Below are 16,092 nucleotides of genomic sequence, written 5' to 3'. Positions count from 1 at the left end.
CACCAAAAAAATGACCAAATTCCCATAATTCCCTTGATAAGACGTGCATTAGGTGTACAATTATTCTAAAGCATGTAAGTATCTAAAGTATATACCAAATAAATTATAATGGAAAAAGACCAAAATAAGAAAACCCAACTTGAAAAAAATCCTCATGTAACACAAATAAATTGAGAAGGCAGAGTCAGTTTCAAAATGTGCAGATGCCCTGATAAATGCCAAAGTGCAAAGCCAAACTAAAAATCAAATTGAACACTGAAATCTGTGATGAATGACATCATTCTATTGCCATTGGCAGTGATTCAAAATGAAAATCACAGTAAGTAATTTCCTTACAAGAATTTATAGACTCCCAAAGCTATGTCAGGATCACTGAGATTCATTAGACAGAAGCCAGAAAGCATAATTCTTGGACCTGAAGAGTCACCTACAATACTCAAATACCTGTTTTATCTCTGGGGTGCTTCCAAGATTTTAAGAATTTTACCGTATTTTCTAATTAAAAGGAAATTCTACCCCTTTTATGCAAAGACATCTCTCTCAGACTTTACAGGAGATTGATACAACAGAGGAAAATGACTTATAAGGAGACTATGCAAATCAAACCTCAGATCATTAATAAACTTTTATACATTTTAAGATAATTGTTATAAACAAAGCCTTTAGTAGATGTTTTTAATGTACCTACTGCACAATTTTAGGCCCTATACAGGTAACAACAATAATAACAACCAATATTCCTTCTCATAAATGCTATTATTCAATTTTACCTCTTCTGGGACAGCCCTGATATTAGTGAATCCCTTCCTGAAGACCACAAATACACGACGAGCTCCACAGCGTAAAGCAGATGTTGCACAGTCAAAAGCAGTGTCTCCTGCCCCAAGTACAATCACAGTTCCATGTATTGATGGCAATGGAGAGTGACAGGCACACATCCCTGAAAAGAAGAAAGGAAAAACCCCATTTTCAAGTAGAGAAACCATTTCTGCATGACAGCTCAAAAGGTACTTGTACTCAAAGCACTGTAAAATTGCGTCTTACAGTTTCTAAGCATGGAGTGTCACTATCAAATTATTCTGCTTCACTAAAAGACAGTTTTATTCCCATTTTTAAGATATGCTCATATACATAATTTCATAGTCAATACTGTAAGCAACAGAACCCTTCTGTCTTGAAAGGATACAAATGACAACACGTTTCTAGTTTTGTGAGTCCTGTTGGGTGAAAACTAGCATTGTAAGATCTTTTTTATTAAAAAAAAAATAAGCTTCTCACTTATCAGATTCATTATCCTCACAGTTAAACAAACAAACAAACAAAAGACACCAAAAAAAACACCATTGTAACAGATTATAAAGAATAATACTTAGTGTTTTTCTAAAGAATACTTTCCAGTTGTTGATAAAGTTGTATAATAGTTTCTCAAAGTTGTATAGTAGTTTCTCAAAGTTAGTCCCTTACAGTACACAATTATCTATGTGTTTGTACAGAATTCTATACAGTATTTTTAGTCAAATTATTACAAAGAGAGATTGTTTTGCAAGATTTGCTTTTCCTTTGTTAATCAATAAATGTTCTGCAGTGTATATTCTCAATCTGTTTCATTTTAAAACATCTCTTTCTTTAAAACCAAAACAAAATCAACCCTTTTCTCCTAACTCATTTGAGCTCCCTAAGCTTAAGAAAATACACAGAAATAAACATTTGATCAAAACAGCAGAGAGATGGGACAGATGGGATGCCGAGTTTCCTTTCCTAAATATTTTGTGTAAAATGGGGTAATAAACTTCACTTTTATATGCAGAATAATTTGCCGCCAGAGACATATTCTTTAACTCATGGTTTATGAAAAGTCTACTAAATTAGCAGGCAACCCTATTTGATGCTAAAAGAAGTTTCTGAATGGACAGAAGAAAAAAGGTTTGTAGATTAAAGTGGTTAAACATGTAGTCGTGCATACAAGACCACACAATGCACTAAGTATATGCTCAGAAAATAGTATATGATTTTTTTTTATTATTTTTAATCAATGCATTGGGGAATCTAGACTGTGACTGAGCATGGCATATAAATCACAAGTTTCATGTCATCCACTCATCTAAAGTTTATGACATCACATTCAGGGCCCCTGAAAGCATCTATAATCCCTGGGTAGCAAACAGCCAATTCTGCATTCAAAACAAATATGTAAAAGCATAAAACAAGGCTGAATTTGATGTCTATGAACTGGCATCACTGACTTACTTCAGGCATACTACTGTCGTCCTGAAGTTTTTGAGTAAGGAACTAGTGCTCCCTTAAATGTGCCTATAAAACATTCAGCACACAACTGACTTGGGATCACAGTGCTACAAGTAAAACAATTATCAACAACATACAAAGCAGCTGTTCATACGGGCCAGCAAAATAATATCAGGTCATTTCAAGATTTTCATCTTATATTTCATCTTATATTAAAGAATCTTATATAAGATTTTCATCTTATATTTGCTGTGTTATTTATATCAAGATAATTTATACAAATGAGAACCTTGTGATATCTTTTTAATATAATTCAACATAACAAACAAGTTTTTGTGGGTAATAAATTGCCATGTACTTATTTTTTATATATGACTATTTGCTTTACAGTCTCCATAACCAACTTTCCTCAATGCACAGTCCTGAAGTTGCAGCTCACCAAAAAAAACTTTGGCCCACACCCGTTTCCTTAGGAGGTGCTTTATAACTGGATGTGATGCTGTATTTTACACCATCTGTGTATTTTGATATCTCAAGAACTGCTAATGATTTACTACTGAACATGGTTATAGCAAAAACACAGTATCACCCACCTGGTTTACTTGCCATAGCTACCAAAGGTAGGAAGTCTTTAGATGTGTAAAATCCTTGATCCATTCTCAGCCCTTGGAATATACTGTCTCTGTTTGGTTCTGGTAAACCTGAAATAGACATTTTAAGGCAGATCAGAACTGCAAGGGAAATTTCAATGACAAATATATATTTTATTTTACATGTACATTCTCAAAAACATCGACAATACAAGCATTCTGACAAAACCTCAGATGTTCCCTAAAACATCAAAAATGACTGTAGTTTCATGTTCGTAGTCAGTAACTTACTTAATGGGTGATCTGTTAATAGTACTGGCACTTGAAAACAGAGTTTGTTGGATAGCCTGTGCACTCAGATTAACTCATAACAAAATAAATGCAGAGAAGAGGGTTAGAGAGAATAGGATATATGGGGTGCAGAAGCAGAAAAGCTACTGGGGATGGGTTAACTCTGGTAAGCTTTTCCTGTATCACTTTTCTTTCACACACATGTAACTCACTGCTGTGAACTATTTTTTTCCCTTTGTTTTGAGGCATTTTTCAAGACATCTAGTTTGCAGGTAACACAAATGAACAGCTTAACTGATGAGGAGTGGGGCATGAGTGGCAATGCTGTTAATGTGTCTTATTTGTGAGTCCTTGTATGTCATCACTTTTACATGTCCCTGACTGTTTGCTCAAAATCCTGAAAACCTTATTGGCTCACAGTAATTTACAGTTATTAATAGAACAAATGTATAGAGAAGCCATGGGATACAGATAGGCTTCACAACCAACAATAGCAACAAATACCTTTCAATTAAAAAAAGGCAAAAGGCATCTTCCGGTTATTAAAAACTATCTTCACATTGCAGTTCATACATTTGGACAGCACAGAACGGTTAGCCAGCATAGAAGTTTAAACATTTTTGTCATGCAAAGGAAATAATCTATCAGGGCATTTTCAACAGGGCCTCAACTTTCATAATTAATCTAAAAAAAAAACACATCATATTATCATGAAAGTATGCAAATTAATCATTGCATACTGAAGTGGAATTAATGTCAACATTTTTTCTAAGAAAACATGCTACATCCAAGGAGTCCTTAGATCATGTAAGCAGAATTGGAAAAAGTAATGTGTTCCCTCCATTCCTAGGCATGGATGGTAGCAGAATGACTTTTCACCTCTTTGAGAGTTGCAGGTGGAAAACCCCAACAGTATTGTGTTAGCATCAACAACAAAGCAGGACTACACTTTGAGGAATGCTATTCCAAGTAGGAAAGGTTTAAGGCCTTTTTATATTACTGAAGCAGCACAACATTGCCTCATTACATCAGAGTATCAGGACTCAGTCATAGAGCCCTTCAGATTTTCTCATGAGTCACCTGATATGGGGGAAGCTTCTCAAACCTCTACAGCCCTGAATGAAGTTACTGTAAGAGAAGAAGAAAAGAAAAAAAAAAAGTATCTTTAGTTTCAATAGCTTCAGTGAAGAAAAGGAAAGCAGGCCTCAGTGAATTGAAAAGGCTTACAAAGCAAAAAGCAAATGAAAAAAATGCTGAAATATTTGAATTTCAAATACCTCACAGTATTTGAGCACTTTTCGTGATCTCTATTAATAAACAAAACAATGAATCAATTGCTGAACACCTGACTATCAAAACACTTCTGATCAATAGCTAGATATTGAGAAAAATAAGGTTAGAAAATACTAGCACATGCTGAAATTCAAGACCTTTGCTGTAATTCCAGGGTAGACTGGAATATCAGCTAATAAAGAATGAATAATGGATATTTTAAGACTCTGCCAGAAATACTTTGTACTATTGAAACTATTGAAAGTATAATATGCAAAATGCTTGTGTATGTATATGCATATACATATGTATAATATACATGCAAAATTATACTTAAAAACTGCATAGGTCTTTTTCTAAGTATCTATATATTGCTAAATTATCTATGACAAGAATGCCTTGACAAAAGCTCTCCATGACTGCTTACAGGCACAGAACAGCAGTGCACCTATTTCAGTTGACATAAACATAGACCAGCTCAGCGGCCTCAGTTTATTCTTGGGACAAACACTTTTGCCATTATTGACAGGTGCAAGATGAATTAAAGATAATTTCCTTTCTATTTTATGGCTATCCCTGTTCAAAAACAAAGAGAAAACCATCCCCCCAAAAAATCTTTTTTTTTTTTTTTTTTTTTGACATTTCTATCATCTACTGATGAAAAAGATTCCATCTCTAAGAACCAGTAATTTAGCTCTCACTGGTTGAAGAGAGAGCAGAATTAAGAGACTGTTGTAATGTTCATGGTTCAGGTTCATCATAGGCTCACTGCCACTGGAAACAAAGGATTTATATTACAAAGGCATTGTATCCAATATTGTTTGCTCTGGCTAGTATGACCAAAAAAAAGTTTAAGACGTAGTCAGTAAACATGGCATTTTCTGCTATTTTCTTATACTACTTTCATTTTGCTGAAAACTCCATGAAAATCGATTTTTCAATATTTATAGGAAACATAGGGAAAATTCGTCTTCTTCCTATACATACCTGGCACAATTTCACTCTCTTTACTAAGCACCCACTGGAAGATATACTGGATGCTGATGTTTCTCCCTTCACTGTTTAGTATTTGCCCTTATAATGACTGCATTTAGTTCTGTTAAAATAAAAATATTAAGTACTTCTTAAAGCCACTAAGCTAGCTAAGAGGCAGAGAGACAGACAAAGAGATCAAGAATTGATAAGATCCACTTTAGAGAAATAACTTTCGTAATAAACAGCCACCCTACAGAAGTATGTTTTACAGATAGATCAAATATTGATAAATAGCTAACAGCCTCTCAGGAGAGAGGATTTGTTGAAGAACAGGTACAGAGGAAAAATTCAGTTTTGTACAGTTTTAGAAAAAGAAATAAATTAAAAAGCAATAACAAAAAACAGTTATATATGGACCTATAATTTAGGTCAAAATAGTGAACCAAGAGAAATACTCTTTGAAGAAGAATCAGAGAGAACCTTTAGCAAAAGGGAGTTCACACGCTAATACAGATTAGCCAGGAGCCACCTTAAAAACAATCTATCTATCTATATGCTTACAAAAAATGAGGTCTTTCCCCTAGGTTTCAGGCTAAAATTCTCTGCTCTCCAAATCCACCTGCTAGCCATCTTTATTTATTTATTTATTTATTACTTGATTTATTTATTATTGATTTCTTTATTTATTACTTGATTTTTCTTGTCCTAAAATACCTTTTCACTATTCTATGTCTCCTAACTTATACCAAAATCTAGTGAAAACAATCATTTCCTTCACTAGCACTAAAGAACAACTTTTGGGCAACCAAAAGGAGGCAGTCTAGAAATACAATTCCACTGCTGGTGTTGCTGGATGGACTCTGCAAATGTAGTCAAGCAGTGGGCTACTGCCCAGCTACCAGCCTTCTGCAGCCAAAACCCTGGACCTCCTGGCGCCTCAGTCCCTTTAGATGCTGATTCCAGAGAAGCAGCTTCTGAAGCGACTGATACCAAACCACACACAGGCTGGAGGACAATGGCACATACTGAGAAAAGAGAAAGCAGAAATACTGTGAAAGCAACAGCTTGCGAGACAGATCTAGTTTAACTCTGCAAAAGCTAATATAGATAGTCCCAGACTGGGTCAGGTACAGAACAGAAAGCAACTCATCTCCATTCCTGGCCCTCTGGTTTTCTAGGTCCTGCCTTTTGTCTCCAGATGCTCCAGCTCTCCCAGTAAGCATCACACTCAGTATGAAAACCTCCCTCTTTCTTTCCTTCCTTGGATCACCACAATCCTTTCTCCAGTGAACCATATCTCAGCACCAGTCTCTCAAGTCTGGCTTATTATATACTTTCCAAAGTTATACTACTGGCTTTGGAAAACACAAGCTTTAACCTCCTTTATATATATTTATTTATTTATAATCCTTTAGATATGTGCATACATATAAACATTAAAATACATATTAGAAGAAACATCTGCTTCCTATCCCTTACTCTTCATTCTCATAATACCGATACATGTTAATTTTCTTAACTGGAGGTGTCAAGTTCATCATCTCCGTTTAAAGAGATACTCTTGTAGATCCTCTTACAATCCCCTAGTACAAATGAAATATGAATTGCAAAACGATTAGAGTCAATCTGTTAGATATACCTGGCAATATAGAAGAGTGATGCATACACAATGTAATGGATTGTCATGCAGAGCAATGCAGCTAGTCCACCTGGTTGCTGCACCAAATAAATCAAGGCATGTCAACACATCAATCAGCTAAGTCAGAAAATATATACTGATGCTATTACTGTAACTATTAGCCTGGTCTGGAAAGGAAAACTGAAGTGGGAGTAGCAGCACAGCATGCATCTCTTTCCTATTTTGATCAAATCTCCTCTCCCCCGAAACAGGAATGCCTTCTGAACCTGAAATCATTGCTTGAATTACTTAAATCTGACAAGTTCGGGCAGATTTGCAGTTTCGTATGAACTTCTCAGCCAGTCTTAATAACTGACATACAAAATAAGCCCTGTTCCTTGGTAAGGGTCAAATGCAGTTTTCATTGGCAGCTGACTGAAAACAAATCTCCAAAAGGGGAAAAAAAAAAAAAAAGAAAAAAAAAAAAAAGAGAGCTGATGAAGTGTATACCGAAGTCTAAAGCCTAGGAGGGGAGAAAACTTACTAGAGCATTGTGAGGCTTTTTTGTTTCATTTGCTCATTTTCAGTTGTGAAAATTTTTAGTTGTGAAAATTTTCAGCATTCTGGAAAAATTTAAGCTGAAATAGGTAAACAAATGAGCAGCTGAGATCTTTCAAGCTATATTCCCCCTCTTTGCATTCTTAGCTGTTACTATCTTGAGAGCAGAGAGTTTTCAAGTAGAGAGGTGGCTTGTTTTTACCAAATTGTTTTTACCAAACTTATAAAATGTAAATTCAGTTTGGCTAAAGCAATTTGTGTTGGAATATACTAAAAACGTGGTTTTTTTTTAAATGCAAGACTCTCAATTATAACTTTTTTATAATGAAACTTTCCACTTTGTTTCAAAAGGGCATTACATTTACAAATTTATCTAAAAAATGTGAAAGAAAACAAAGAAAATAAGTTTTACTTGCTATGCATATCCCATTTTCTTCTTTTTTAAAATAGCAAAGCAAAAACATAATCAAACCCAATTCACCAACTTATGTAACTTCTTTCTAAGTGTCTTCATGTCATACAAATATGGAGCATTAGATAGAAATTTATAGGATTAGGGAGGTAGGTTTTTCCACCTTTTGCCATATGTATTAAAAGCTGCTCATGTGTTTCAGAGTTAAATACAATTTTGAGAATTCACATTTACAAGGAAGACTCTGCTAGACAGAAAAAAGACCAAAAAATAATAAAGATTCCTCTTCACTACCCATGTTCTGTCCTTCCCACTCTCCACAACAGGGATCTGCTGAGGAAGAGGGGCCCAGGAGATCCTAGGACTCGTTGGAGAGCTGAACTGTTGGAATCTGAGCATGAGGACAAAAACACGTGAATTGTATAAGAAACTAGATGCACGCAGAAGAAACAAATAATAAATTGTGCATCTGCTGTAGTGGAGATGCAAGTCTGCTGAAATAATATCTCAGAGGCCAAGCCTAGACACACTGAAACTGAGCCTGTTAATCAGCATAAGAAACAAGAACACAGACCAGTAATGAGGCATCACAGGTTCTACAACAATAATAGCTCACCTTTGGCAGACAGAAATAGGAATAAGTAGTGCCCACTCATGTGGGCTAGGAAAAGGAGCTATGGAATGCTGCTTGAGAGAGACTGATACAAAGGTAAGAACTAACATGGTCTGATAAGTTATCATTAATTACAGTTGTTCACATATTTTTGTTATATTCTTTAAAAGATGCACTAAAGTAGATACAAGCCTAACAAGTGCTCTCTGAAGGTAAATTTCTAAATCGCAATTTCTCTTCTGAAAGAGACCTTTTGAATTAACCATAAAGTCTTAGGTACATATTTTATCCCATCTCCCTGCCCTTTCATGCACTGAGTATTCCAACTTGCTCCTTCTGTTCCCATATAAAAGTATTCTAGGTGTAACACTTCTGACATCATTTCACACTTGTCCCAAGACTTGCAGCTACAGATATCAGGGTCGGAGTAAGACTACAAAGGTGCACAACGGAGAAGAACACACAGTAAATTCGAAGCAGATAAGCATCCATTTACACTTCTGAATGCTCTGTTCTTCTTCAACAAGTGTGATTTGTGATCTGGGGAAATGGAGATCAAAATCGTGTATGTAAAGCAGTTTTATTTTATGTCCCACAATATGTGAATTGTATAAATTAAACCAGGAGTTTTAAGTACATTGAAGTGTGCGTTGTTTTGTTTTGTTTTTGTTTGTTTTTTGAAATATAATATTGAAACAATAGATTCACAGAATTGTCAAATTCACAATTCTGCCATCACACGATAGAACCTATTCATATTCAGTGCTATACACTGTACCTATTTGTTTATAAGAAGTCACATGCATTCATATCAATATTGATAACATTTCTGTCCATGGATCAATATTAAACAATAATTTAGATGTTAACTATACTGAAAGACACTATACAAACACGGTACTTAAGCTATGCCACATACCTGATTATATTAAATGCACCATTAAAATTCATGCTATAACATTGATCAGAAATGGAACAGAAAGCCATTGGTATCTAAAGAGCTACTCTATACATTTTTAAATGTTTTATTCTGAAAGACTAAACAACGAGTAAAGTTGCAAATGCTCTGCAGGTGCTCAGCTTCTCTCAAGGTCAGTCCATTAGTGATTAACACATCAGTAAATACGTTCAAGGCTTGTATTTTTAAAGGATCTCTCTCATTTTGATGACAGATTTTTTTATTTTATTTATTTATTTATTTTTAATGGTGGTGGCTTTGTTACTTCCTATTGTGAGATTCAATAGAGTATGTTTTCTAGGTGGTTGATTTTTTTTGTTTGCTATGTATGTTGATGGAGATAAGTGTTTTAATTACTTTTTTAATGTCTATGCTTTTGTAGTTTCTTTCTCTCTCAGTTTATTTCCTGCTGCTGAGATTACTGCCTCATCTCCACAGCAGGTGGCTCTTTCAAATTTGTTTTCCTTGTAAGCCTGGTAGATTTATTTTGTAATATAACTGCTCCTTTTTACTTTTTTTTTTTTAATTATTATTTTTTATTTTTATTATTATTAATGATTTCTTTGCTTTGGAATAGGTACACTTGCAAGGTCAGTAAGAGTAATTCCCTAATGATGGGTAAAGGCCTTGTTCATGGGGGGGAGGGAGGGGAGAAGAACTACAAGACTACAAGACACTTGAGTTATTGTTTTCTTACCCTCAAGTTAGAATGAGCACTGCATACAGTAAATGTGAAAGAAGACCCTTCACATCTATCAGCAAGAGCCCTATACAATCACTGCAGTGCATTCTAAGTTGAACAGCAATGTCCACACCACAATATCTTCTACAAATATATAAATGAATAAGTATCTGAACCTGCAAGTAATACAGTCTATAGGTCTCATACCTCATTTTATTGCTAGATTAGACACAGAGACAGAGATATGAGCTCTAGCAAGCAGTAATGAAAATACAAGAATGAACTAGCCAGGCCAGCAAGAACCAAACCTGTTCTTATAATCTAATTTGTCTTTGAAGTCAGTTGTCCTGTCTCAGTTAGATGTAGCCAAAATTTCACAAGACCTAGGTATCAAAAACTGCATACAGGAAAAGCAGACAAAGTCTAGAATCAATCCACATGATTGATGGAAACTAGAATTATGACCGTGCAATCAGTGTCGTATGTCTGAACTTTGATTACAATACACTGCAGCCTCATGGTCTGCCCTCACAGCATTTAGGAGTCCTATGATTAGAATAGCTTGACACCTAACATGAAACAAATGTTCAAAGGTGATTCATAACACTTTAGCTCCATCAGATATAAAGTCTACCCCTAATTCAGTTTTTATCTTCAGCAGCCCAGCTTTTCTCAAGGCTTTAGCCCATCTTCCACAGCCTGCTTCCCGTCTTAATTGCTCTTAATATTATTATGTACATGCACTTGGAATATTATTGGGGCAACACTGAAGTGTTAATGTATTCTAGTGAAAATCAACAACGTTTCCAGCCGATTAAACAAAGACCTAAAAAAAATGATGTGGTGATTTTGCAATCATCAATATCTGGCTAAGTATCACAGAGATTTTCAACTTAGTTTGACTGGAGCACTTATCCTCTAAAAGCATTCCTTTAAATGCATACCTCAGAACTGAAGCATTCAGTACCAATAAGTGTTTTTAAAACATAATTCTTTAAAGGACACTCTAGAAGAAGTGACAGTAAGTTGGACAAAGATATACAGTTTTCTAAATTAAGGAACAAATGGTAATTGTAGCATTTCTTCTCAGGTTGGAAACTGATATTTAATATTGCCTGTATTTGAAATAATAGTCACTCTGAGGATGCTAGCAAGTTAAATGGTAGTCCTGGTGAAAGGACTTGATGAAATGTGAAGATTATTATGAAGTAAGCCTCATCACAGAGAAGGACAAATGCAGAAGTCTGCTTACCTGCCCTCTGGTTCTGTTCTGCCTGATATTGTTTATAGCAGGACTTAAAGCACTGAAACAGTTTGCTATGAATCTTGATTTACAGAACATAAGAGTTCTGTAAATTGTAATACAAACTAACTGAAGAAACATCTACTGTAAAAAAAATAAAGTGGAATATTGCTGAAAACCTTTCGTTATGTCATCCTGGTAACATTTATTATAGCAGCCACAAATCTGAAAAGGTCACTAGCTAAAATGCATTTAGTAGTCTCAGTCAAATCCATCTCTAACATAAGAATGTGCCATTCCACTCAGGAAAAGAGCTTACTCCAGTCTGCTTACAATATAGCTGAATTTGATTTTTAGACCCGACTTGAATTTGGTCACTTCACGCCACTGGCACAAGCTGTCACTATTCAGGAGCATCCTTGAACTGGCATAGCATGAATGCTGAAGTTTGAGATTTGACATGCTAATGTTGTCAGTTCCTTTCTCTCTTCCTTCTACAAGCATGTTCCTAGCACTAACATGCCAAAGGAAAGACACAGGGGGCTGTGTTTCCTCCAGCCATCAGCCAGATACTATTTGTCAATGTGATATGCTGCACCACACAGAAAGAGAAAAAAAAAAAAAAAAAAAAAAAAAAAAACAGGCCCCAAAGGTTCCTCTTGTTCAGTAAATGATGCTGAAGAGAAGCAAGAAGCTCACCTCCTTGGGGACTATCAGTAAACTTGAAGGATACAAAAAAGACAACTATTTCAGAAACCATGTGTCACAGTAAAGGCATTTTTGCACAGTATAGAAAACATGTAGATGTACAAGTGAAAGCAAAACAAAATGGATGGAAAAAGGATTTGGGAACATCAGACTCCTAAAAATTAAAGAAAATGGAAAATATTACAATAGCTTTTGGTAGTACAAATTGTATTTTTCCCCATGCAAATTCACATAACATGTCAGGTTTACAAGCAATCATGCTGGGACATTGGATTCATAATCAAATGCAAAGCAAATTTACAAAGGGAAAAATCAAATGTTAGCATAGAAAAGTATTCTTCATGTTAAGTTTTGATTAAAAAAAAAAAAATTGAAAAAAGATCTTGAAAAGCCAAATCAGTAGAAGCTACATATGGTAAGTATGCAGGGAAAGGGTAAAATGAGAACAAATCTGATGGAAAATATTCACAAAGAAAAAGCCACAAATGCTTAGTTGGCATCAGAAAGAAAAATAAATACTAGGCCTCCATGCAAAGCAACAGTTGAAAATCCGTCATAGGCAGCACAGTAATCCTCTGGAAATATATGAGCAATAATTAAGTCACATTAATAACCTGGAGTAACACCTTTGGTCGGATTTCAGACACTATACAGCAAAGAAGTTGCAGTGAGTTGAGGGAGACAACACCGACATGTACTAGATAAAATCTTGTCCTCTACTTTTGATATAATACTAATATAACAGCCAATCGGTCTTGAAGTGTTACAAATATATAGATTGATTTCTATAACATTGTTTCCTGAAGCTGAAAAAATAGAGCAGGTAAGAATCACAGAAATATCTAACTATGGTTATTTCTCTTTAAAAAAAAAAAAAAAAAAAAAAAAAATTTTTTTCTCTACTATTACTTTATTGCATGCTACTTCCATAGCATCCACACTATGTGAATGTAGTGACTATGAAACAATAGGCTGGATCAATTACAGCTTTGTACCCTATGTAGTAACTACATCTATATGAAATACTTGTGAAATTCTACTTATATGGGCAGAAAATCCCACATGCAAAATATCAGTTTTAAAATATAGAACTTTCTGGTTATTCTTATTTAAAATGAAATAAGGATTCATCCAAAGTTTTTCTTTTTTTTTTTTTTTTCTTTTTTAATGAACTTGTCTTCACTGTAAAACAGCAATGTCTTCCAAATGCTACTGAATATTTAGTACTCTATATGAAATTTCAATATAGGAAACAAATATTGTTTCCTAGCTCTTTTTTAATATATTATATTGTCTTACCTTAAACCTCAGAATATTAATACAGTGTTTTTTCCACATGGAAGAACAAAAAGATGCTATAAAGCTTATTCAGTAATTACTCCCATATCGTTCCACCTACGCTGCATTTTTGAATCACTTCAGGTAAACCATCTCTACATATATTTTAAAATGATGCCTTGTAAAGGGACTTCTAAACACTATTCATTTTTCCGCAGCACAGATCTACAACTGAAAACCTATCATCAGTGCATTCTGATGAAAAGGTAATAATTAAATCTTTTTTTTTTCCTCTTCTACAGCACATTATTTGACCTATGATAAAACAACCTATCAAATTTCCATTTATTATTTCTACCTGAAGGGCTTTGCCAGCTCACACAAACATAAATCTCCATTTGTCAGATTTAAACTGTACCTGTCCCAGCTGCTATGAGGGTTCATCTCTCTTGTCCTTTAAAAATTACTGAATAGCATCAAGCAACACAACCTCCCTCCAGCCTTCACTGACCCTTGCAATCAATAATATTTGTAACCTGTATGCGCACAGTTAAGTAGAACAGAAGCCATGCACTATCCTAGTTAACCACATTGAGCTGTGATACTACAATCTGCTCCCTCGTGTCTCGCGTGATCAATTTTAATCTCTGGACCAGGAATAAAAGAATGCAGCCCCTTGTTTCCAAATTCATCTGAAAAGGATGTTATAGATTTGTAGGTCTGCACTGGAGTAGTGGATTTAATACAATCAGCAGTTCAAGGAAAAAACACATCTAAGCTATCACTCATTCTCACTATCCTCAGTTTATTTTGTGTCTTCAGACGACAATACAAAACAGAAAATACACGTGCAATGACTTAAAGAAAGCTCTGTGTTAAAATGCCACCAGGTAACAGATATTTGTTGCAGCTGTATCCATTATTGCCACTGCGGGTAAGGTGATTCCATTATGATTACTTTGGTTAAAGTTTATAAATAAACTATCAATATTCTTTCCTTCTGGATAATTGTTGTATAGAGTAAATTAAACAGAAACCTCCTAGAAGTAATAAAGCCTAGTTCTGCTCTGTTAAAAAGAATCAATTATTATGGAAAGAAAGAGCAATTCAGGTTTCTGATGATATTTGTTCTCTCACCTCCAAACTAATTTTATTTAAAAGGAGGAAAATTCGCCAACCAATTAGTCTAATTAGACAAATGTATCTGAATGCAGAACAGGAAAAAAGCAGCTTTAGAAAGCTACTGCAGTAGAAAAAGTGCTTTTTGAATCTGTCACACTATCAGAATACATTTCCAGAGTTCTCGTAACTGCATATTTATAGGCTTGGCTACATTGGCTCCTTGACAGCAGCTCCAATGCAATGAATCATCTATCAAAACATTTGAGAAGACTTTCTTACTCATTTCTTTAAAGCAACTATCTGAAGAGACACTTTCAACGTTATTATGTTCTAGCATTCACTATCAATTAAGAAAAACAGCATACAGTTTCATAATTGCAGGTGAATAGTAAGTATGCGTTGTCAGAGGCTTTATCTTCTCAGATTGTCACATGCTGTGTATCAGTACATAGTACGCTGCAACAAATATGACATTCTTGTAACAGGCTGGAGGGTCAATGAGCTTTCTCACTCAGGTCACTAACCCACTTCACATCAATGTCCTTATCATTAAGTATATATGTATCTGCCTTTCCTTTTAAAAGCAGCTGTAGCAGGGAGTTTTAACATGACATTCTCCTATGCAAGAAGATCATCTGAGAAACATTAGCCAACTATATAAGTAGACCTCTGCTCTTATATTGGAAATAAGTAAGCAAGGATGTGCTTTTTTTTATTATTTTTTTTTTAAACAACAACAACAAAAAACATTAACTAAATCTGAATTCCTTCCCCAACATCAGCATATCTTAGAACAAAATTGCACCTAGAATACAAGACAGTCTTTATTAGCTAATTACACCACTCTGGTCAAGTGCCTATATTTTCCTTGGTGTTTCACACACTGCTGACAGAGCACTAAATCCAAAGCTTTGAGCCAGAAAACATAATGCTGTTGAATCCTAGATGCTGTTAGGTTACCATCTGGAAAACAAACAGAGAAATAAAAAATATCTCCAAACGTCTCCTCAGTGCCCAACAAGAAAGAACATGAAGTGAAACTTTGTCACACCAAAGATGACAGATCAGGTACTTGCCTTGTCAGTGCAGAACTCTGCACAGGCATGCACACAAGTACCTTCCTCTTAAACTCATTCTTTCTGTGACTAAGTAAAAGCTTGAAAATGGGAAATCTATATTTCTTATATTAAGCAAATAATTTTTGTGATACTTGAAGCACCAAAGAGGCATGAGACATGAGGCATGTCCTATTTTAGGCTATGGTGGCCAGATCCAGAGAGATTACTGTTAAAGAAAGTTAAAACTAGATGCTTAAAATAGCCTGCAGGCAATGCTGTGAGTACTCCCAAGAGAGTGCATGCTTCCACTGATTTGGGCAGTTGACCCATGCTAATGTTAGGCCAGGCACACAAACGTATTTAACCTGCTTTGGCAGGGGGGTTGGACCCGATGATCTTTCAAGGTCCCTTCCAACCCTTTCAATTCTGTGATTCTGTATCAAGGAGCAAGCATGAGCCCTTCTTGGTAC

At 35.1% G+C, this 16,092-nt stretch overlaps 1 protein-coding gene across 3 annotated transcripts in view; it reads right to left on the bottom strand.

Moving 5' to 3' along the window:
• The window catches only part of DPYD (dihydropyrimidine dehydrogenase), a 341,675-nt gene that overhangs the window by 182,135 nt on the left and 143,448 nt on the right, over nucleotides 1–16,092 (bottom strand). For all 3 annotated transcript variants that reach the window (XM_032192196.1, XM_032192197.1, XM_032192198.1), the window contains exons 9-10: nucleotides 2,838–2,945; nucleotides 771–940 (exon numbers count right to left, since the gene is read on the bottom strand). In XM_032192196.1, the coding sequence (XP_032048087.1) occupies nucleotides 771–940; nucleotides 2,838–2,945 (278 nt within the window). The remainder of the gene's footprint in view (nucleotides 1–770; nucleotides 941–2,837; nucleotides 2,946–16,092) is intronic.

The sequence above is a fragment of the Aythya fuligula genome, chromosome 8 (assembly GCF_009819795.1).
Source record: "Aythya fuligula isolate bAytFul2 chromosome 8, bAytFul2.pri, whole genome shotgun sequence".
Taxonomy (NCBI): domain Eukaryota; kingdom Metazoa; phylum Chordata; class Aves; order Anseriformes; family Anatidae; genus Aythya; species Aythya fuligula.
This window is presented reverse-complemented; position numbering and strand designations above follow the sequence as displayed.